The following is a 22,115-nucleotide window of genomic DNA, read 5'->3' as shown; positions in this document are numbered from 1 at the left end:
TAACTATTAATAACTTTGTGGGCTCTAAATATCGATGAAACATAACAGCTGTCGCGAGATAGATCATCTCAGAGTTTGTGTCGGGTTACGATTCGTCCGTATCGAAACCCTTGAAGAAGTTTACTTTCCAAGCAGTTAATTTTATTTTGATACGATGTCCGGCGAGGAAGACGCCACCGTGAGGGAGCCGCTAGATCTGATTCGTCTGAGTCTCGACGAGAGAATCTATGTCAAGCTCCGCTCAGACCGCGAGCTTCGTGGCAAGCTTCACGTACGTTTTTTCCTCTCTTTACCACTCGTGGGATTCGAAAGTTTCAGTTTTTAGCAAAAGGGTTCTTGATTAGCTCTAGTTGTAATGTTTTGGTGGACGAAACGAAACCTCTTTTAAAGTTGCCCACTTTAGGTTTTGTTTTTGTTTATGTGGGCAGGCGTTTGATCAGCATTTGAATATGATTCTGGGCGATGTTGAAGAAGTTATCACAACAGTTGAGATTGATGATGAGACATATGAAGAGATTGTCCGGGTACTTACTTCTTTTAACTGTAGGATCAATGTTTAATTGTATGATAATTGTGGTGGCTAAATAAATATCTCAAAGTTTTGGTATTGTAAGATTGAGAACAAGAATAGGAATGTCTTTTAGCTGTTACTACTGCACACAAGTTTCAGGTCAATGAGTCTGTGTATTACATTTACTCAACAGCACTAATTGAGAGACTCTTCACAAAAATAGAGTCTGTAAGCTTCTTAGGCACATTAGTTGATTAGAGAGACTCTCCTATAGTTTTGCTAGCTTCTTATCTGATTCTCATGTGTATATTGATTGGTTTGTTACCATTCTTTGATTTGCAGACGACAAAGCGCAACATTCAGTTTCTGTTTGTGAGAGGAGATGGAGTTATATTGGTGTCTCCACCACTCAGGGCACCCTAAGTTAAAAACTTGAAGTCTTCAAACAAACATATCTTGTGTCCTCTTTGTGTGACTATTGGTATTGTATTTAGTCACTGGTTGTCTGAAACTAAAAACAGCTTGAAGGAGCTCTCTTGCTTAAATCCCAATTGCTCTCGGATATTTCTACCTTGGCTACTTTTTGCATTCGTGTGACATTCTTTAATTACAACCCAATTCATCTGAGTTTACAAACAAATGTTAGTTCTTAAGAAGCACAACAAACAGACAAAACAAATACATGTTACGTTCCTCTGTACAGTTTCTTTTTATCTTCGTCTGGGTAGGGCATGAATCGGAGAACCTGAGGATTGTTTGCCTCTGTAGTTTCTGCTTGGAGAATCCATCGGTCCTCTGTACGAAGCTTTAGGTAATAGAGGAGGGGTTGGCTCTACGGGAACTGACTCTGCAAAGCATGCTGTGTTCACACTTGTTCTCTCCATTTCTGTCTGTAGCAATTCGCTTGAATACTGTTTCGTTAGAACCTGATCACAAAAACAAAACACAATTTAGGACTTGAAGTTTGTTTATATATATATATATGTTGGAAAGAGTAAGGAAGATAAAAGATGTTTACGAGGAGCTCATCAGCTGAAACAGATGATCCTTGTCTGTCATCTGAAGCTGTGTCTTCGCTGCCACGAGTTGGTCTGCGATTATGCCCTGGAGTGGTCTCAACTGATTCACTGACGCTCTCTAGAGCAATCTCCAAGACTGTTTCCTTGTAGAGTTTTATGAGACGCGGTTGCGTCGCTTGTAAAATATAGATTCAGTACTGTCTCGAAATATTCAAGCTGCAGCAGATGTTGTGCACAAAACAGAATCAGCAAATCATAATTCTACAAAGCTTTTCTTCCACAAGAAGAAGAAATTACCTCAATATTACCTGTAGTTTACAAAATTATAAGGGTACTTCAGACTACAAACACTGTCGTGTCACTCGAGAGGAAACACATTAAAATCATCAGTGAACATGTTTGCATATAAAGAGCAATACCTCTGCATGGACGGCTACAAGAGTATGCAAGAGCTCAACAGCTGCATCTCGTACTTTAAGTAATCATCTTCTTCCTAGAAAATTTAGAGGCTAATCGTTAGTCATTACGCAGAGATTTCTTACTATCACTTGAGGTGCTGATCCCCATTGAATACCCGAGTCCAGCAAATAACTGGTGGCAGCTGTTCTGATCAAATTTGCCTTAGAAAACGTGTAATGCTCGAGGACCTTCTCTCCAAGACCAGAGAAAGACATAATTAGATCTTGAAGATCGCTGAAAAAAAAAAATCAATCAAGTCTTATGCACAACTTGTCTACCACTTAGAGAAGAGGTAAATAAGTATTGAACTAATGACAGTCAAGTAAGCAAGGGCCAACCTAGACTTCAATCAGTTGTATTTGAATTTGTTGTAAAGCTCTGAAGCAAGTTCATCTTTGTAGTAACCTATATTACTTAAGACCATCAACAACCGCCTGTGAGGATCCACAACACTTCCATAAGTGTTGGCTGATGTTACTTCCTGTTGATCATCAGAATATCCGTTTTTCCAATCCTCTCGTGTGGAAAGATCAGCACCAATTTGATCCAAGTGAGCTGATACATGAAGAAAACAAAATAGCAAACCAACTTAATAACTGTACAGTGTGCGCATTTTCCTGCATACATGAGGGGTAAAGGAATTACGGTGAAAAATAGTACCAGCAAAATCCAGAAAGCAGTTCAAAAATGCCAGTCTAACAGATATAAGCATTTCCTCAATCTTCTGATTTGGCAGCTTCACCTTTGACAGACAATCATCCTGAAAAAGGATGCACATAAAGTAACCACTTAAGTAACTGTGTATGCAGTTTCCTGAATACCAATGGCACACAAGTCATTTTTTTTTTTTGTCACGAAACTGTTATATTAAATTAGATGTCCAAAAGACTTAAACGGTTACAACCGGAAGTGAATTTGACGGCTAAACAAAAGCGAAAAGTACTACAACAAGAGATAGGAGTGTTAAAGGGGTGAAGAAACCCGTAGACATGCTTCACTTGAAACCCTGAAACTGATGTTCCTAAGAACATACTAATGTCGGTACAACAACCGATGAAAGGGGACCCTGAAGAGCGGGTTTGAAGATCGTTGGTGAACACCAACACTGATGATAAGCCCACTGAAAAGCTAGATTTGGCTATGTAGTCCATTAAACAAACAAGATCAGCTCTTATACCAACTATGATAAACCGGGAGACTAGGTGAATCTCAACTTATAACTCACAAGTCATTTAAGTTCACATGCCACAACATATAACTCTGGAGAAGCTTGAACCACAACTAGTGAGTGACTGCTAGAATTCTGTTTTCTCTAATGTACAGGGAGAAAAGACTAAACCCTAAGGTCTTCTAAGGAAATATAGATGTCTGGAACAGCAAACACAATAAAATAAATCAGACAATGCAACTGTTCTATATAAGTTTACCAAAGAACATTTGAAACTTACAGATTGATTTGTTCCATCCCAGAGACAATAACTGAACGGAATGCAAGAGGCAAGTAAGAGATGGCATAAGGAGATTTATTCCTTTCAAGAATAGAAACAGGGATCCACGTCTCCTCTTTTGATATTCGTTCAGTGGATGCCCTCATCCAAGAGCAAAGCCTTTGGATATAAATCTTAGTGATTTCGGCCTGGACTTTTCTTAGTGCGACAACTGCCATAAGTATCAAAAAAACATACACAGTCTTATCAGTATACTTTCATTTAGACATTAAAACTCAAGCTTCGGAATAAGTTCAAATACCCGAACTGTGGGGGCACTGAATCTTTGGCTTCAAAGGCTTGACATGCTTTTGATACTTCTTGAATGGCATTGCTCATAAATGGGCGGAGAATGCACGATTCATCAAAATCACAAAATGTGTTGTTCACCTACAACAGCAGTAACCATGAAAAGAGAATGTTTAGAACCACTTTACAGCACATATACCAATATGGAGAAAAGCTTCACTGGAAATGTCATCTAACAAACACCTTTGCGAATCATCCCAGCAACTTCTTCCAAAGAATGAGTTGAAAACCTTGCCTCTGTGACTTTCTCCTCAGATTTATTGGCAGAAGTATCAGTAACTTGGGATGACTGGACAGATCAGAATTTAGATTTAAATGAAGTAGGGAGCAAACCAACCTCATCATACGGAAAAATAACTACAAATTAGCAGAAGGATAGCTGATACCTTGGCAAATTTTCCACTGAAAACTGATAGAGCTGTTTTCCAAAACGCAGGGATGTGATGCACAAGCACACCGGTTATTATTTTGATGTATCTTCCCTTCAAAGCGTCAATCTCTTCGCTGGGAAACTCCACTGATTGTAGGTCAACTTGAACTTCGTTACTTTCAGTAGAAGATGCAGCATCTGACTAAAGGATCGGAAAAAATGCAGGTTATCATCTAAAGAACAGAATCTCTAATAGTCTTTTAATGATATATATATATATATAGCTATTCTCAACGTTGGACTCACATATGGAACGACGTTTTGTTGTATTTGTTGCCACTTCGCATCTGAGATGGCTCTCTCACGAGTCTCGTTGCGCAATGTTTCCACCCTTGCTTCATGATCATATGTACATTTCTCAAGCAAGCCATGAATTCTATGGTTCTGGTAAATTAAAGAGCCAAGAAAGATGGGATTATGGAGATGACACAATGATTATAACAAAAAGTGTGAAGGCACACAAACTCAACATGCGTGTGTTTCCCAATTCTATAGAGGTGCTGTATTGAAAGTCAAGACAGCAATCATAAAATATACAAATGAATGATTCTATAACTATAAGCTAAATGTCACTCTTGAGTCTCTGATTGTCAAATCTATTAGGAATCTGGATACTACGTAAAATATAGCAAGAGGGATAAAAGAGTGACATCTTCGAATATACCTACCTGAACATTTATATAATGCCACACCGGATCAGATTCGGGTTCCAGCTCCAGCAAAAGCCTCAGAGTATTTTCCAGCTAAAATTAAACAAAATACACTGGAATGTGTCAAGCCTGGTTTCAAAGTTTTCAAGACCAAGTATGAAAGGTTTCAAAGAAGTTGTACAAATATACAGAAACCAAGTGGATGAATCTATAACCAAGGAAAAAATTAGTCACTTTGATTTCTAAAAACTGTAAAAATGAATATGGGAATTCTTTTAACTGAAGTTAAGATTGATGAAGCAGATAAGATGAACAAGAGGCTGAAATATTTGACTTGATGGCATCACCATGCCTTTGGTAGATATATGTATCGATGAATGTTCAGTTAAATAACTAGCTGGCATAAGAATTAAATTAATAATATATGGCATACACTTGTGAAGTCTATTTTTGGATCTTCCATAGTCTTGTAAAGAGTGCCTTTGAATTCCAGCATAACTTTCTCAACCTCCTCGAGTACACGCTTCAGTATATTTACCTGAAAGCAGCTTGTTTTTCTATGTTGTCAAGAGCTTTGTTATGTGAGTAACTAAAAATCGTAATTATAATTAAAAACGATTCACTGCTAAGAAAGTGGATAACATATGTCTCAAGAGAATGTGATAGAGAGTATAGACATACATGAGAAGGGAGAGCAATAGATTTCGCCTTCTTGTATTCTCGAACAGCCAAATCATATTCACCCTTGCTAATACTGTTACGAATGATACTTGGTAAGTTGAAGAGTGTCCGGAACCTCTGAAGCATTCCTTGTACAGACCTGATTTTCTCAGCTTGAGCCTAACAGTGGTTGAGAAAAAAAAGGCTTCAACAAACTGAAAGAGTGAGACAGCAAAAAAAAAATCCAAAATCAGACCGTACCAACCTGTCTCTCAAAAAGAGGCTCAAATGCAAGATTAGCCCTTGATGTCACACTTTTCATACAATTGAACACATGAGTAGTTCCTGACCCTTCTGGATCTTCTTCAATCCGCTTCAGTTTCGACTCAATATCTAGTTAAGAAAACCAAAAGTCTAGATATAAGAAGAACACAAATAAGGCAGTTAGTGCAATAACACATACATACCATCAATTGTTGTTTTACACGAGATGAAGCAGTCAAAATTGTCTTTTACCAATTGTTTTCTTTGCAAATTTCGACCCTTTAAGTCACTTTTCAAGCCAAGAGCACCAGCTTCCAAATCTGCTGCACTTGTGTCTTGGTGAATGCGAGAAAGAAACAGCTTCAAATGATCAGAGAAGTAAATCAACTTTTCTGCAAAGAATCCAAAGAGCACAAATAGCATTAAATCAAACTGACTTGTAAGAGCTACCACTATTCTCAACTCCAGTTGTAGTTATTATTGAGAAGAAGAAAGACAAACCTCGAAGTGTATTGTCCACTTTCTCAGCTTTTGATGGGCTGCCGAAACTCTCACTGATTAATCTCAGTGTCTTGTTGTCTATTATCCTATACAATATAGTACTCAAAGTTAGGCTCACATAAGTAAGTATCTATGTGAGAGAATAAAGACTCCTAACTGGTTTTCAAGGTAAGCAGAAAAAGAGAGAGAGAGAGAGAGAGAGAACAACTACCCTAGTTTAAGTGGATCAATGCATTCCATCACACGAGGGAGTGACTGCAAACTAGTGAGAACCACTTTCTTGCCAGGCTCAGATACCTTATCCTCAAGTTTCTGAACCACTGGTGCGGTTCTTGATTCCCTCATATCACGAACCCTACGTGCAAGCTGCCAAAACGTGATCAGAGTTTAAGTAAGTTTAATAGACATCTAATTCCACGAGGTGTTCAAAAAAAAAAAAAAGACATTTAATTCCACGTAACATCACTAATGTCCTTATTATATAGCTTTATTTCTAATTCCACGTGCGTACTTCAGCTTCATTGACACGTTTCCAGCAATCAGGCTCTGTTAGGAGTGAACTTAATCAACCCCTTTGATACCTTAGAACACAAGTTTGCTTTGATGCCAATTAAGGCCCCTCCTCAAAGCTAAGAGAGTTTGTGAAAGAACAAACTAAATAGAACAAAACACAAGTTACTACAATTTTCTTTTTATTTCTTGTTCTCTTTCCCAACTCATGTTTAAATACAAAAGTAAGGAAACAAACTAACTACTACGTGAACATGGACATGGGCAACTAACACATCCACTACACCTTTCCACTAAACATAAAATAAATAAAGATAAACTATTGAAACTATTGATTTGATCATGGTGAAGATGGCCACGTCATATTCTTCTCCAAGTTGTATCTTATCAATACTCCATTCCTCCAAACAACCTTGTCCTCAAGGTTTGACACAAAATATGGAAGCTTCTCTGATTCCACATAGCTTTCTTGTCTCACAAGCCGACTTTGGAAGACACGTTCAGGTTTGATAAGAAGAATCGCATTGTGGCGGAGTGGAGGTGAATGACTTGTAGCTAGAACCCCTTTTCTGAATACACATGACGGTGTGAACTTCTTATCTCGTAACGGTGGTGGTTTACCAGGAACTGGTTGTTCTTCGTTGAGCATCTTTGGTTTTGAGGTAGGCAGTTCATGGCTCTGGATTGGATGCGTAGGAGCAGTAATGGAGCGCCCATATGTTTTGTGCGCAACGCTTTGGATCCAAATTCGTGTGATAACGGCTTCAATATGGGACACATCAATGAATTCTTTGAATATGTCCTTGTTCGGTAAAGGAGCAAAGCTTGAGTCTTCAACAATCTTCGAATCCATGGCTTGAATATTTTTTTCAATATACTCAAAGCCTAGAAAGGACGAGTCTTCATCACCATTGATCGGAACCGCATCATCAAAGACATCATAGCTTGGCTCTTCATCGTCATAGACATCAAAGATAGGAGCTCCATAGATCCAGTCGTACAGCTCCATGGATTCTTCCGGAACCTGCAGATCCGCTGCACCCTTCATGATCCGTGTAGCTGGTTGAGATGCAGTACCACCATTGACTCTTCCATCACCAGCTTTCATCTCTCTTACTATCTCCGCTAGATGGTTTATGGTTTCTCCAAGATTGATGAATTGCTTCATCATATCAATCTTCATCTTTTGGATCTCATCATGTACTTTGCTGAGGAGGTTGGTCTTTAAATCTTCAATGCACTCTCCATTGATTCCCATAACATAGATGACAACAAGATTTTTTTTTTTTTTTGGGTGGAATGTGTTTTGACTTGATACCACAGTTAAGTGGTCCGGATCAAATCGGTGAAGCGAAGCCGCAGGATAGAAGTGCTCTGATACCAATTGTTAGGAGTGAACTTAATCAACCCCTTTGATACCTTAGAACACAAGTTTGCTTTGATGCCAATTAAGGCCCCTCCTCAAAGCTAAGAGAGTTTGTGAAAGAACAAACTAAATAGAACAAAACACAAGTTACTACAATTTTCTTTTTATTTCTTGTTCTCTTTCCCAACTCATGTTTAAATACAAAAGTAAGGAAACAAACTAACTACTACGTGAACATGGACATGGGCAACTAACACATCCACTACACCTTTCCACTAAACATAAAATAAATAAAGATAAACTATTGAAACTATTGATTTGATCATGGTGAAGATGGCCACGTCATATTCTTCTCCAAGTTGTATCTTATCAGGCTCCTCACCATCCAAAGCTCCTCCTCCATCATCCTCCTTCTTCGCTCTTCCTCTCTCCCTAACATCGCTTTCCCTCTCCACGTCATCATCCTCGCTCGAGATACTTAGCAACTCCACCTCCGGCTCATCCATAGACGGTTTCCTAGCAGGGGACGGCTTGTGCTGACGTGGCTGCTGGACCAGATTGGCAACAGGCCTGCTAGAGGAAGAGGAAGGAGGTTTCTGATAGGTGAGATCTCTCTGAGCCTGCTCTTTCAACGCCATTTGAAGAAGCTCGTCTTCGTCGCTGTCGCTCGACATGGTTCGATGTTCCGATGGTGATGATCGTCACTCCTCCTCCTCCTTCGTTTGAGATCTCTCTGAGAAGATTATTGTTTTCTTTTTTTTCCCAGAAATATTAGTTTTACCATTAAAATATAAAAAAAAAGGTTAGACGTAAAAATCAAAAGATTTTGCCACGATAATCCCTTATATATTAATAGAGAGCCCTGTTCGTTTCGTGGTCGCCAGAGTCAGCGACCAGCGACTGCGACATGATATCGCTGATAGTTGTTCGTTTGAAGGTCGCGCGATTGATCGCAGCGGTTGTCGCTATGTTGTTCGTTTCTATGTCGCGCGATTGATCGCAGTGGTTGTCGCTACTCTGTTCGTTTCTGTATCGCTGGCGACCAAATATTTACTTTTGACATACATTTGCTCTTGTGTACTTAGGTTTCGTCAAAAACGTGGCTAAATCATTAAAACTGTAAAGTGTAATAAATCACACCATGGATGCAATATGTTTAATCGTTTCAATTTCTTATATTTTTCTTTGTACAAGTTCACTTTTGTTTATGAGTTGTCACATTAAAAAACTATAACTCTAATTAAAAAGTCTACACCTGAATATTATTCCTTGTAACTTAGAATATTGAAAAAGTCTAAATAATAAAAAAAAAGTGATCATACGAGTAACTTATAATAATAATCAGTACAAACTCAAATCAAATAAACTAGTAAGGTAATCGATATCCTCTACTCAACTCATTACCAATACGATCACGTAAACCTTCCATGGCTCTATCACCAGTCGGCTCATATGGAATATGTCCACCATGACCATCACCATCTTCTTCTTCTTCTTCATCTTCATCTTCCTCTTCATCTCTTTCTTCTTCATCATTATCACCATGAGTATGATATTCTTCTCTTCTCTACCAATTCACAAAATCATTATCTTCTCGATGTAAATCACGTATGAAGTTGTGTAGAGCCATCGTTGCCGTCACTAGCTTTATCCATTTGATCAAACCATATTTTGGATGCCTACGGTCAAGAATTCTCCATTTTGCTTTCCACACTCCAAATGTCCGCTCAATCACTGATCGCAAGCTTGAATGTCTCCGGTTGAACACCTCTCGAGTGTTCGTTGGTGGTCCTCCTCTGTTGAACTGATCGAGATGATATCGAACTCTACGATACGGACCAAGATACCCTGTTCTTGTGGGATATCCAGCATCAACCAAATAATACTTTCCATTTGGCGGATGTGGAAAAAAAGGCTCATTCCTTGCACAATAAGTTAATACCTTTGTGTCATGAGCTCTACCCGGCACACCCACATAAGCATATATGAACTTCATATCAAAGTTACATATAGCAAGGACATTCATGGTTGGCTCCTGTTTTCTGCCCCTGTATGCTTCTGCATTTCGCTTAGGAGGACGGACTGAGATATGAGTTCCATCCAATGCTCCAATACAGTCTTTAAAAAATGGCCAGTATCGATCATCATTTCTCAAAGCAGGACATACTCTTGCGAACTCACCATCTTCTAGTTTTAGTGCATCTGCAGCAAATTTCAAGAGAGCACTCAGAACCTCACCAAGTTTCCTTTTGACTGTATCCAACGAACGCTGATATCTTTGTGCAATAACCCGTACTGTCTTATCTTGACCCACCACTTCAAGGAACATTGCAACCGCTTCTTCAATATAGACATTTTGCGTCTCTTGTAACCCATATCTCGTTGCTAACATTTTACACAGATCTTGAAATGTCCTCTGATTCATGCGAAGAATATCATAACACTGTTGATCTGACCCGTGCATAAGCTGCTGAACATGATTCCATCCAGCACCTCGATCTGTTCTATGAAGCAATCTAATACACTGAAGACTAAGAGAAAGATACTTACCGCAATGCGTTGATCCCACCAAGCATCCGGCATCTCCAGCCTTCCCAAAGCATCATAGACAAGCCCGGTTCTATTGTGGGTAAGCTTCTTGAACTTGACATATGCTTTTCTACTAATATCAACCTTGTTCTTAAACCTGTCCCATATCCATCTCTTACCAAATTTCTCTTCAAACTTATTTACGATGAACTCTCTTCCAGCTAGATTCATGCCACTCCTTGGTCAGTTCCCTTTATTTTTCTCATCAGCATAAAGAGCAAAGAAATACCTAACTTCTTCATCGGTCCATTTCTAAATAACAAGTCTCATCAATAGACAAACAAGCTAAACTAGCAGAAAAAACAATTACAAAAAATATAAGAAATTAGAACTGCCTAAAACACTTACGTCATCAGCCATTCTTCTTGTCTTATCTTGTTGTGATTTATGTCCAAACCTGAAAAGATAATACAGACCTAAGTGACCAAACTATAAACAATAAATTTGACTTAAAAAAAACGTCACAGACCAAAAAGAACTCAAACCCATGTCTGAAAACATTCACAGGAACTCAAACCCATAAAACACATGTCTGATAATCAGATTAAAAACAGAGATTTGATAATCAAAATCTTGAATCTAAAAGTAACCCATATCAAGAATCAAAAAACCCAACATCCAACTTAATTAATCTAAAGGTTCCATTATTCTAACACAAAACGCTAAGAGAGAGAGAGAGAGAGAGAGAGAGAGAGAGAGAGAGAGAGGGAACTGACCTTTAAGAGAGCTAAGGCGTGAGAGATGGTGGAGAGAAGCGTGAGAGATGGTGGAGAGAGATCGTGAGAGATGGTGAAGAGAGGTGTGAGAGATGGAGATGAGAGATCGTGAGAGATGGTGAAGAGAGGTGTGAGAGAGGCGTGAGAGATGGTGAAGGGAGAGAGAGAGAGCTGAGGCCTGAGAGATCGTGAGAGATGGTGAAGAGAGAGAGAGAGAGAGAGAGAGAAGAGAGGCGAGAGAGATGGCTAAGAGAGAGAGAGAGGTGAGGCGTGAGAAATTATTTTAGGATTTAGGTTAATGGTATTGTTTTGTAATTTTGAAGATAGATTGAGGGTATTTTTGTATTTTGAGTTTTTTTTTTTTCTGATCGCAGGTTTTGGTCGCAAACGCTGAATTTCTCGGCGATCAAAATTTTTAATCGCGGGTCGCTAGCGTCTGGTCGCTGCGATCAGTCGCTGAACGTGCGACCGGTAAACGAACAACGTTTAGTCGCTCAGGTTGGTCGCTGACGCTAGCGACCTCCAAACGAACAGGGCCAGAATCATTTAAAAAGTTGTAACCTTAACTTTGTGTTAATTAAAAAAGAGTCTCGCTTAGGTGTCAGTTAATTAGATAGTCAATTTAACTTACGTGGCAGCATAAGAATCAATTGAAAAATGAGTAAGTCCAAATTCAATTGTTAGGAAAACTTATATTAACTCAAACATAAAAGAGATTTAGTAACATTACATTAATTTAAACTCAAACCATCTCCTTTTGATAATGGTACTGTAACATCCCGAGTTGTGATATGTGAAAAGGCTTAAGAGAATTGATTTGGCTACCTATGTCACCAAAGTTGACTTACCTTTTCCGGAGCACATCCTGAAAGAACTCCAGAGTTAAGCGTGCTTGAGCTGGAGTAGTGGAAGGATGGGTGACCTATCGGGAAGTGATTCGCGATAGCGTGTGAGTGAGGCCAAAGCACGGGAAAAGGTCGGGTGGTGATTGCAGGGTCAGTAAACAATGATTTCGGGCCTTGGAAAATTAACGACCGACCGTCAGATGGAATGGGGCCCACGGGCCGAGAGAGCGGGCGTGGGTGGCCCATTAGCCGTGGGCGGGTCGGGGCGTTACAAGTGGTATCAGAGCTGGTTAGCCATCTCAGTTCTGACCTGAGAGGCGTCTTGAGACCTGTTGTGGGGCGCAACGAGGACGTTGCGTTCTTTGAGAGGGGGTGAATTGTAACATCCCGAGTTGTGATATGTGAAAAGGCTTAAGAGAATTGATTTGGCTACCTATGTCACCAAAGTTGACTTACCTTTTCCGGAGCACATCCTGAAAGAACTCCAGAGTTAAGCGTGCTTGAGCTGGAGTAGTGGAAGGATGGGTGACCTATCGGGAAGTGATTCGCGATAGCGTGTGAGTGAGGCCAAAGCACGGGAAAAGGTCGGGTGGTGATTGCAGGGTCAGTAAACAATGATTTCGGGCCTTGGAAAATTAACGACCGACCGTCAGATGGAATGGGGCCCACGGGCCGAGAGAGCGGGCGTGGGTGGCCCATTAGTCGTGGGCGGGTCGGGCTGTTACAGTTACGTGTGTGTTAAACCTAATTATATCTATGATCATATATCTCCCTCTTCCTAATATTTTTCCTAGCCGCAATATCATTACGACCTTCTCCTTCCTTTATCACATCTTCGTTGATTAAATCTCTCTCTCTCTCTCTCTCTCTCTCTCTCTCTCTCTCTCATAAGTCATGTCCTTTCTCTTCTTCTCCTCTTGCTCTTTCTTTGTGTTCTTCTTTGATGAGACGTGACAAATCACCATCACCACCAACCACTTATGTTATTCATTCCGATGGCTGTCCATGGAGCCATTGTACGTTAGATCCATGGAGCCATTGTACGTTAGATGGAGCCATTGTACGTTACACCGTGCAATACGTAGAGAAGAGACGAGCAACCGGAGGCCGTGCTTCGTCACTGCAGCAGTCCACACTACTGTGAACCGTGAACCACATGGTATGTGTTTCTTTGGAGTTAAATTTTGCTTACGTTAATTTCTTTGTGCTTTCTTGATGTTTACTAATAAGGCTACTCATCATGTATTATAATATTCTGTCTTTTGTGTTAGGCGGGTGAACCTTCATCTCAAAGCCGTATCTTTGGTCAAGATTGATGTTTTATCATCTTTTGAAAATTCTTTTGGCTGCAACACAAGCTCTTGACGAAGTGAAAATGTTTAGTATGTATATTGTTCGGACTTCCATGAGGCTATGTTTTCGAACACAATTTGTTTTGAGTATCATTATTTTCAGTCTATGCTTTTGGTAATTATTATTATTATTATTATTAATATTATATTCGATTGAAAATGAAACTTTGTAACAGTTATGTGGCTATAGTGAGTAGTTTTGATGATTTTCTTACATGTATTGGTCGGTATCTGTAACGGGCTTATAATACAATTTAGTAACTAACTTTGACGCTTTGAGACAATTTACCATGTCAGTTAGTGACAGATTTATGATGATTTTTGTCATTATATGTAATGTGTTGCGACAATATACATTCATAGCAGTGTATGACGAACTTGGAACATTATAATACTAACAAATTTTGACAGTTTTATAAGAATTGTTTTGTCATTAATTGTGACATTAATTATTGTAACTCTTTTGCAGTGTAATGTTTCTAACGAGTTTTACCAAAAATATTAGCCGCAAATAATGTGATAATTTGTTACGCTAAACATTTGTGACGATCCTACTGCAACCATCAATAATTAGTCACAAAATTCGTCACAAAATGTATATATTGTTACGTTTTTTTTATTGTGACTAAATATTTCGTCACATAATTTTGTAATATAATTTGCATAAGTTTCACTAAAAGGAATGTTTGTATTAATTAGAAAGATTGGTGAACAAGCTAAGATGTTATAAGGTAACTGAAATCATGCAATTAATCTTATCAATATCTGAACGTTTCCCTAAAAGGTATATTAATATTAATGAAAAACTTGGTCTGCAAGGCTGCAAGCTATTCTTTTTGATTGATTGCAGCAAATGAGAAGTTTTTATTATAAGGAAAAGTTTCTATATTGCATGTATCAATTAACCCTTTTTGCGTAATTTCTCCAAAATTTAAGTTGTGAATCCTTTGCACCAGATCTTATAATCCCTATATATTAATTTTGGATCATTTAAAAAGTTGTAACATTAAATTTGTACTAATTAAAAAAATTATGTTTAGGTGTCACTTAATTATGATGATAATTTAGTTTACGTGACAGCATAAGAATCGGTTGAAAAAAATATTTGTCCAAAATCTAACTACTAGAGAACATTATATTAATCCAAAATATAAAAAACGTGTGTTATTTTCTTAAATAAAAACTACGGAGTTACCTAATATGATTAACATATATATGCAATTAATGACTATGAATAATAAATATTTGATAACAATTTTTGCATTCTTTCTCATTTTTGTTTGATGTTTTATTATTAAAAGAAATTAAACAATCATATTAACCATATAATAAAAAAAATGTTTTTTTTTATATTTTATATTTAATTTTTTTAAACGACTTTAAATTACAAAAATGAGAAAACCTTATATGTTATATTTTAAATTTTTTTAAACGATTTTAAATTACAAAAATGAGGAAACCTTATATATTATATTTTTCTTATATGTTAGATTTTTTTTCTTATATGTTATATTTTGAATTTTTTAAATGCCTTTAAATTACAAAAATGTAAGTTTTCCTTAAGAATACGACTAAAAGTATTAAAATAACATGTATCAATTCAATGGTTGATCTGAAACCTTTAAAAATCATATAGAAGATAAATGTCAAAATAATTCAACTGTGAAAACAATACTATTCATTTTTTTCAAAAATGTGTTCAGTGGAATAAAAATAAGTTTTTGTGTCATAATTTGTTTGATGTTCAATCTTATCATTCCAATATATTAATTATAGTTTAGGTCCACAATTTTTAATAAAAATTGATCCAGTCCATCGGAAAAATATTAAATAATAACAAAAAACATATATATATATATATATATGTATAAATAAAATGATCAAATATTTTAAAAAATTTATCGATAATATATATAAATAAACTCACCATGCACAAAGCGCAGGTCTTATCCTAGTAAAAGAGATAAGACAAGGGTAGACTAGTATGAGGGACATACTTTCTTTTCTTTGTCAATGGCCGACACATTTATGGCTCGATAATATTATTATTTGTACTTTTCTTCTCAGAAACTCTTTGATTACACATAGTTAAAAAAACATTTATTGATGTTAATTTAAGATTTGAATTACCATTTTTATAAAGGCTATAACTCAAAATTATAATTCAACAATAATCAATTATAACTCAAACACAACTTCAAAATTTTAAAACTAACTCGTGACTGGTAACACTTTTGATTTATATGCTTAACTCAACCTAAATCAAGTGTAATACATGTTACCAATCAAATCCATAGTTTTTAAAGTAGTTTTTGGCTTTTGGTTTTGAAAAACTACTTTATTTGCCAATCGAGATTCTATTGAAAATAATTTTTTTAAAATTAGGGAAACTAGTTTTTCAAAAAACTACCTAGTTCTACATAAAAAAAACATTTGATGATGATTATTTTGTTGGTTTTTAAATTTTGGTTTTTGGTTTTTAGCTTTTGATTTTTGATTTTGCAAATTTTAATTTTTTGAAAAGCTTGAATAGTAATTTTAGATTTTGGGCATTTATATCTTTTAAAAAATAATAAAATAATAAATATTATTAATAGTAAAATATTTATTCTGGAAAAATAAAAATAAGATACTATTATCAAAACGCTCTTCAAACTTATTAAAAAATTATTTTAAAACAAAAATAACAAACGTAAAATAAAAACTATATTGAATCCCATAAACATGCATAAATTTGATCTTAAATGCCTTCCATATATATAGTGCACATGAGTGTTATTGTGTTATTCGTCTTCATCTGAATCGGAGTCTTCGGTTGGGTCAATTACCACCATTTGTATAGTCCGCATCAAAATCAACATCTCCTAAATTTGATAGCCTAATAAAATTATGTAGCGCCATTATAACTGCAACAAGTAATCTTTGAACTTGTATGTTGTATCTTGGCTTCTCTCTTAAAACCTGCCATTTTTCTTTCCACACACTAAAAAGTCCTTTTAATAACAGATTGTAGCGAATAATGTCGTTCGTTGAACATTTATTTATAACTACTGGATGGACTAGTTCTATTGTGTTGGCTAGGATGATATCTTTCCTATCTTTAAGGAGTAAGAAATCCAGGTCAAGGGCTGGGCATTTTAACCTGGATTCGAAGACCCGAACCAGAACCGACCCAAAAATACCCGACCAGGAACCGAACCGAAAATTTACAAGTACCTTTTGGGTCTAAATTTTTTATGCGAAAGAACCAGAACCAAAGAAACCGACCCGAATAGAACAGGACCCGAAAAGAACCGATCCAAATAGACCCTACCCGATAAGAACCGATTTGTATCTGACTTAAAAAGATGTATATCTAAAACTATGATGTTTTTTTTTTTTTTTTTTTTGACAGCAAACATTTACAGACTCATGTAGACTCTGTAAACCAATGTGGTAACTCTGCGTCCATGTGCACGACGAAAGACGGTTGTTGCCGAGCACTACGTGCCAAGCTATCTGCCCGTTTATTTTCCGTCCTAGGAACATGAACAATATCTGAGTTGATGAAGCTTCGTCGCAAAAGCTTGATATCTTCCAGGTAGCTTTCAAATGCTGGCCATTCCTCTGGTTCCGAAACCATCTTCACCAATTGAGAACAATCCGTCGCAAACGTAACCTGGAACTGCCTTAAATTTCTCATACATTCCATTGCCCAAATTAAAGCCTCTATCTCCGAATGAAGGGGTGAAAGGCATGCCCTGACATTTCTTGCTCCTAATAAACCATCAAAACCTGGTAACGTACTAAGCCATCCTTGTCCTGAGAATTGGTCCTTATCTTTCCAAGAACCGTCTGTGAAACACCATCTTCCTGTGGTTCCTATTTCCGGTCTGACCTGTAATTCATGTGCCAATCGATGATTGTTAATAACATGTGCCTCAGCCCACAGCGTTGATTCAACTTCGGCTAATCGAAGCGTTTCCCTTGGCTCAACATCAAGGTTACTAAACACTTTGTTGTTCCGGGCCTTCCAAATATACCATAATATCCAAGCAAACTGATGATCCTCCATTTGTGGGTTAACTCTCCAAAATAAATGGTCCATATTAACAAAAAGAGAGCCCATTGGGAAAAGGTTTGGATTTGATGGAATCCTCGAAAGTGCCCACACTTGGCGTGCTGGAGGACATTCGAAAAATACATGGTTTATTGATTCCTCCGGGTCTCCACACCGGGCACAGCAAATGTCGCCTTGTATTCCTCTCGCTTTGAGATTTTTCTTTACCGCTATACAACCGGACACCAGCTGCCATAAAAAATGCTTTAACTTTGGGGGACATCGCACTTTCCAGCAGAATGCTTTGAGAATATCTACATTGGGACCAAAACACTCAGGTGGTTTCTCCTTATCCGGATAAATCCTTTCCACCTGATACCCTGATTGTACCGTGTATTTCCCATTCTTGGTGAAGTGCCATCCACTCCTGTCTTCCATCTGATTTCTACTCAATGGTATACTCTCAATTATTCTTACATCTTGTGGATCCACCAAATTCCTAATTGCCTGTAAATTCCATGTTCGGGATTCCGAATCAATGAGAGAATCCACTGTGAGGTCCGGGTAACTATTATGAAGGTTTTTATTAGCTGGTCTCGGGCGAGTGGATGGGAGCCAGGGATCATTCCATACTGAAATGGAAGACCCTGATCCAACCCTTTTAATTAGTCCTTTACAAACCAGAGATCTAGCAGAAATGATACTCCTCCAGCCATATGACGGGGAATATGAGCGAATCGGTTCCAGGGGTGAAGCATTCCTGTAGTACCGTCCTTTGAAAACTCGAGAGAAAAGAGCATTTGGCTTCTCGATTAGCCGCCACAACTGCTTCCCAAGCATTGCCGTATTAAAATCAGTTAAATCCTTAAAACCCAGCCCACCATTATCCTTATGTACACACACTTTATCCCAAGATTTCCAATGCATGCCTCTTGTACTGCCTCCTGGGCTCCACCAAAATTGGGCTACGGCACCCGTAAGCTTCTTAACTGTAGCTTTCGGTAACCGATACACCGACATCACATGGTTTGGTAGAGCCGTAATCACTGATTTAATGATCACCTCCTTTCCACCCTTAGTAAAAAATCGAAAAGTCCATCCACTAACCCTATTATTCAATCGATCTTGTACGAAGCCAAACACTTGTACCTTAGAACCACCTAGACTTTCCGGCAGGCCTAAATAAGATCCCATTCCACCTAGATTCTGAATTCCCAAAAAATCTCTCAACTCTTGACGACTAGCTTCATCAATCTTATGTCCAAATTGAATAGAGGATTTCTGGAAATTAATCTGTTGCCCTGAGACAGACTCATAGTCCTTTAGGATCCTGATGATAGTTTGACACTCTTCCTTGTTTGCCTTACAGAAAAACAAACTATCATCTGCAAATAATAGATGAGAAATTGCAGGGCAAGCTCTTGCCACTTTCATACCGGTTAATTGTTTCTCCCGCTCCGCCTTTTTAATATTTGAAATTAACGCCTCCGTGCACATAATAAATAAATAAGGGGATAAAGGGTCCCCTTGCCGTAATCCTCTCTGAGGGATTATAAGACCCCGAGGCTGCCCATTGAGAAGTACTCTGTATTGGACTGAAGAGACACACTCTCGCATTAATTTGATCCAGTGAGAATCAAAACCCATTTTATGCAGGAGAGCCTCAATAAAATTCCACTCAATCCGATCATATGCCTTACTCATATCGGTTTTTATAGCCATAAACTTACTCTGACAAGACTTATTGGCTCGCAAACCATGAAACATTTCCTGCGCAATAAGAATATTATCTGAAATTAACCGACCTGCCACAAAAGCCGATTGTGTTTCCGAGATTAATCTGGGAAGACAAATTTTCAATCTTTGACACAAAACTTTTGATATTATTTTATATCCAACATTACAAAGACTTATCGGCCTTAGTTCCGTCATCCTTGTCGGTCTCTCCACCTTTGGTATCATGCAAATATTGGTTAAATTTAGCCTTGGATCCAATTCTCCTGTGACCAAAAAATTATTCACCAACTCCACCACATCTTTTTTAATTACATGCCAAGAGTGCTGAAAAAAGAGAGCTGTCATTCCATCCGGTCCTGGAGCTTTCTCTGGATGCATCATGAATAGAGCTTGTCTGACCTCTTCCTCCGTTGCTAACCGTAGTAGCATTTGATTCATCTGTGGAGAGATTGATGTTCCTATCTCATCCAGAAAACTATCAAACTCGGTAGGATTAGTAGAGTTAAACAAACCCTCAAAATAATCTACCGCCACCTTTTCAACACCATTCTCATCTGTGATCCAATTACCCGCTTCATCATGGAGGCCCACGATTTTATTTCGGAATCGGCGTTGCTTTGTCAAAGCATGATAAAACTTTGTATTAAGATCCCCGGATGAGTACCACATATTCCGACTCTTCTGATGCCAATACTCCTCCTCGTCTTTATAGGCCTCCTGTAATTTCCTGGAAATCTCTAGAATATCCTCCTGTGATCTATTGTTGTCTGTTTGTACTTCTTCTAATGCTTGTTGAAGATTCTAGATCTTTTCCTTCCCATATGGTTGATTGTCTTTCCGCCAAGAGGATATTTCATGACGACAATTATTAATTTTAGATATAAAATCCTCTGATTGTCCTGCCCGAGTTTCTGTCCAGCCTGACACTATTGATTCCATGAGCCCCTCTTGACCTATCCATCTCTTATCAAACCTGAATTGGCCCCTTCTTCTCTTTGATGGTTTGTCATCCAAAAAAGCAATGACGGGACGATGATCTGATCCCACCATTCTCAAATATTCTGTATAAGAAAATGGAAAAAGTGTATGCCATTCCTCATTAGCCAAGGCTCTATCTAGTCGACATCTGACCATCACAGCTCCTTTCCCTTTACCCCTCCGTCCTTGCCATGACATTTTGTTGCCACGAGCCGGAAATTCTAGTAGCCCACTATTTCTTATCATATTGTTGAACGGAATAAATGAGGTCGCACATCTTAGAGAACCTCCATCCTTTTCATGATTCCCAGTAATCTCATTTAGATCTCCTATAATAAACCAAGGTTCTGATCTGGCTAAACCATACCGAGTTAATCTCTCCCAAACCTGTTCCCGTAGTGTCTGTTCCGGCTCTCCATATACAAAGGTAAGGAAAGCTTGTTTCCCATTGACGACCGCCTCAACATCTATCATTCTATTGCTAGAATACAAGATTTTAACTTGATACTCATTGTTATAATAAAGAGCTAAACCACCACTTCTCCCAATAGGATCCACTGTAACCACACTATCAAAACCAAAGTGTGATTGAAATCGTTGTACAAATCCAAAGTCCTGTTTCGTTTCGGATAAAAACAAAAAGTCTGGTTTGTGTTTATGCCATATCTCCCGAAGATAACTTATTGTCCAATGACTTCCAAGACCTCTACAGTTCCAACTTAATATTTTCATATATAAACATGCTTATATTGCTCTTTCGAGCCGAAAGATTGGAGTTTAATGATACCCAACAATCTTATGATCCCAAAGTCCTGTAGCCCATAAAGCCCACGATTAAACCCAGTAAACTCACAATCCACCCCATGAGGATCCTTATTATACCACTTAGACTCATTCTTCCAATTTACAAGTGACATATTACCACCAGTCAAAAGGTCCATAATACCAATGTTTATATTATTATGTGTATCAAATCGCTTATATGCATAGAGATTATGTGAATGGAATAATAATCTCAAAGCCCCAGCATACGAGCTATCCTTATAACATATACCATGAAACCCAAAAGCCCAACTCAGTTTATTTCTAATATTTTTGCAAGCCAATTTTTTCCTGCGACCGTAGAACCATCTTAATGGATCTCGAAAACCCTTGCATACCAACTGATCACCATAACCATATAAATCAAAGCCCATGATTTTCCAACAACCCCATCTCGAATAACCATAAGAAAGTATAAAAATTATAATTCTCTTATATTCATTACTAGGGTTTGGCCCGCGCTTCGCGCGGAAATTTTAAAATTTTAAGAGTTTAAATTGACATTGTCATTTATATTCAAATGGTTAATTATATAATTTTACGAATGACCATTGCTTTTGTGGGATTTCTGCTTGTATGACGTCAAAATATTTAGAGTTGAACTCGTTCCGATTGGCTAAATAACGTAATGCCATAGTTGTCATTTTTGTAATGGATTATGTTTTATTTTTATTTAGGGGTATACTTATTTAATTTGTTTGAATTATTTTAGATCATCCCCTTGTGTGTCTCTTTATCAGTTTTTATTGTATTGCGTCACTTATACGAATTTGCAATAATTTATTTAATTTTCCATTGTTGTAATCTGATTATGTTAGTTTTTAATTCGAATTAATTTGTTTTTAGTTTCAATAATTAATTGACACTGTAC

The 22,115-nt window shown here is 37.7% G+C and overlaps 3 protein-coding genes across 3 annotated transcripts; 1 reads left to right on the top strand and 2 right to left on the bottom strand.

The window, feature by feature from the left end:
* The first annotated feature begins 29 nt into the window (after positions 1-29).
* Positions 30-1,085, top strand: LOC103853050 (sm-like protein LSM3B). Its single transcript, XM_009129954.3, has 3 exons — positions 30-271; positions 429-524; positions 854-1,085. The coding sequence occupies exons 1-3, from the start codon at positions 155-157 to the stop codon at positions 932-934; spliced, it is 294 nt and encodes a 97-aa protein (XP_009128202.1). The 5' UTR covers positions 30-154; the 3' UTR covers positions 935-1,085.
* LOC103853049 (exocyst complex component SEC5A) lies at positions 1,076-11,574 on the bottom strand. Its single transcript, XM_033285203.1, is given in 24 exon segments — positions 1,076-1,437; positions 1,530-1,670; positions 1,672-1,891; positions 1,945-2,247; positions 2,328-2,544; positions 2,650-2,749; positions 2,845-2,848; positions 3,438-3,679; positions 3,756-3,866; positions 3,946-4,074; positions 4,172-4,357; positions 4,462-4,599; positions 4,884-4,958; positions 5,299-5,403; positions 5,547-5,705; positions 5,791-5,918; positions 5,993-6,181; positions 6,291-6,376; positions 6,502-6,656; positions 6,802-6,836; positions 8,549-10,582; positions 10,717-11,007; positions 11,104-11,152; positions 11,472-11,574. Coding segments are annotated over 21 exon segments (3,231 nt in total). The 5' UTR covers positions 8,841-10,582; positions 10,717-11,007; positions 11,104-11,152; positions 11,472-11,574; the 3' UTR covers positions 1,076-1,221.
* On the bottom strand, positions 9,734-10,926 carry LOC117131953. Its single transcript, XM_033285202.1, has 2 exons — positions 10,717-10,926; positions 9,734-10,582 (listed from the first exon to the last, which is right to left on the bottom strand). The coding sequence occupies exons 1-2, from the start codon at positions 10,924-10,926 to the stop codon at positions 9,734-9,736; spliced, it is 1,059 nt and encodes a 352-aa protein (XP_033141093.1).
* Positions 11,575-22,115: the final 10,541 nt, after the last annotated feature.

This window comes from Brassica rapa, chromosome A02, assembly GCF_000309985.2.
Source record: "Brassica rapa cultivar Chiifu-401-42 chromosome A02, CAAS_Brap_v3.01, whole genome shotgun sequence".
Taxonomy (NCBI): Eukaryota; Viridiplantae; Streptophyta; class Magnoliopsida; order Brassicales; family Brassicaceae; genus Brassica; species Brassica rapa.
Note: the sequence above shows the minus strand (reverse complement) of the source record. Positions and strands in the feature narration are given on the sequence as shown.

What these genes read in the sequence shown, in the direction of transcription:
- LOC117131953 (XM_033285202.1), bottom strand. Translation starts at nt 10,926, where the DNA reads ATGAATCTAGCTGGAAGAGAGTTCATCGTAAATAAGTTTGAAGAGAAA. An exon ending in GGTGGGATCAACGCATTGCG is followed by an intron (nt 10,583 to 10,716) that starts GTAAGTATCTTT and finishes CGCATGAATCAG; the next exon opens with AGGACATTTCAAGATCTGTG.
- LOC103853050 (XM_009129954.3), top strand. Translation starts at nt 155, where the DNA reads ATGTCCGGCGAGGAAGACGCCACCGTGAGGGAGCCGCTAGATCTGATT. An exon ending in AGCTTCGTGGCAAGCTTCAC is followed by an intron (nt 272 to 428) that starts GTACGTTTTTTC and finishes TTATGTGGGCAG; the next exon opens with GCGTTTGATCAGCATTTGAA. An exon ending in CATATGAAGAGATTGTCCGG is followed by an intron (nt 525 to 853) that starts GTACTTACTTCT and finishes TTTGATTTGCAG; the next exon opens with ACGACAAAGCGCAACATTCA.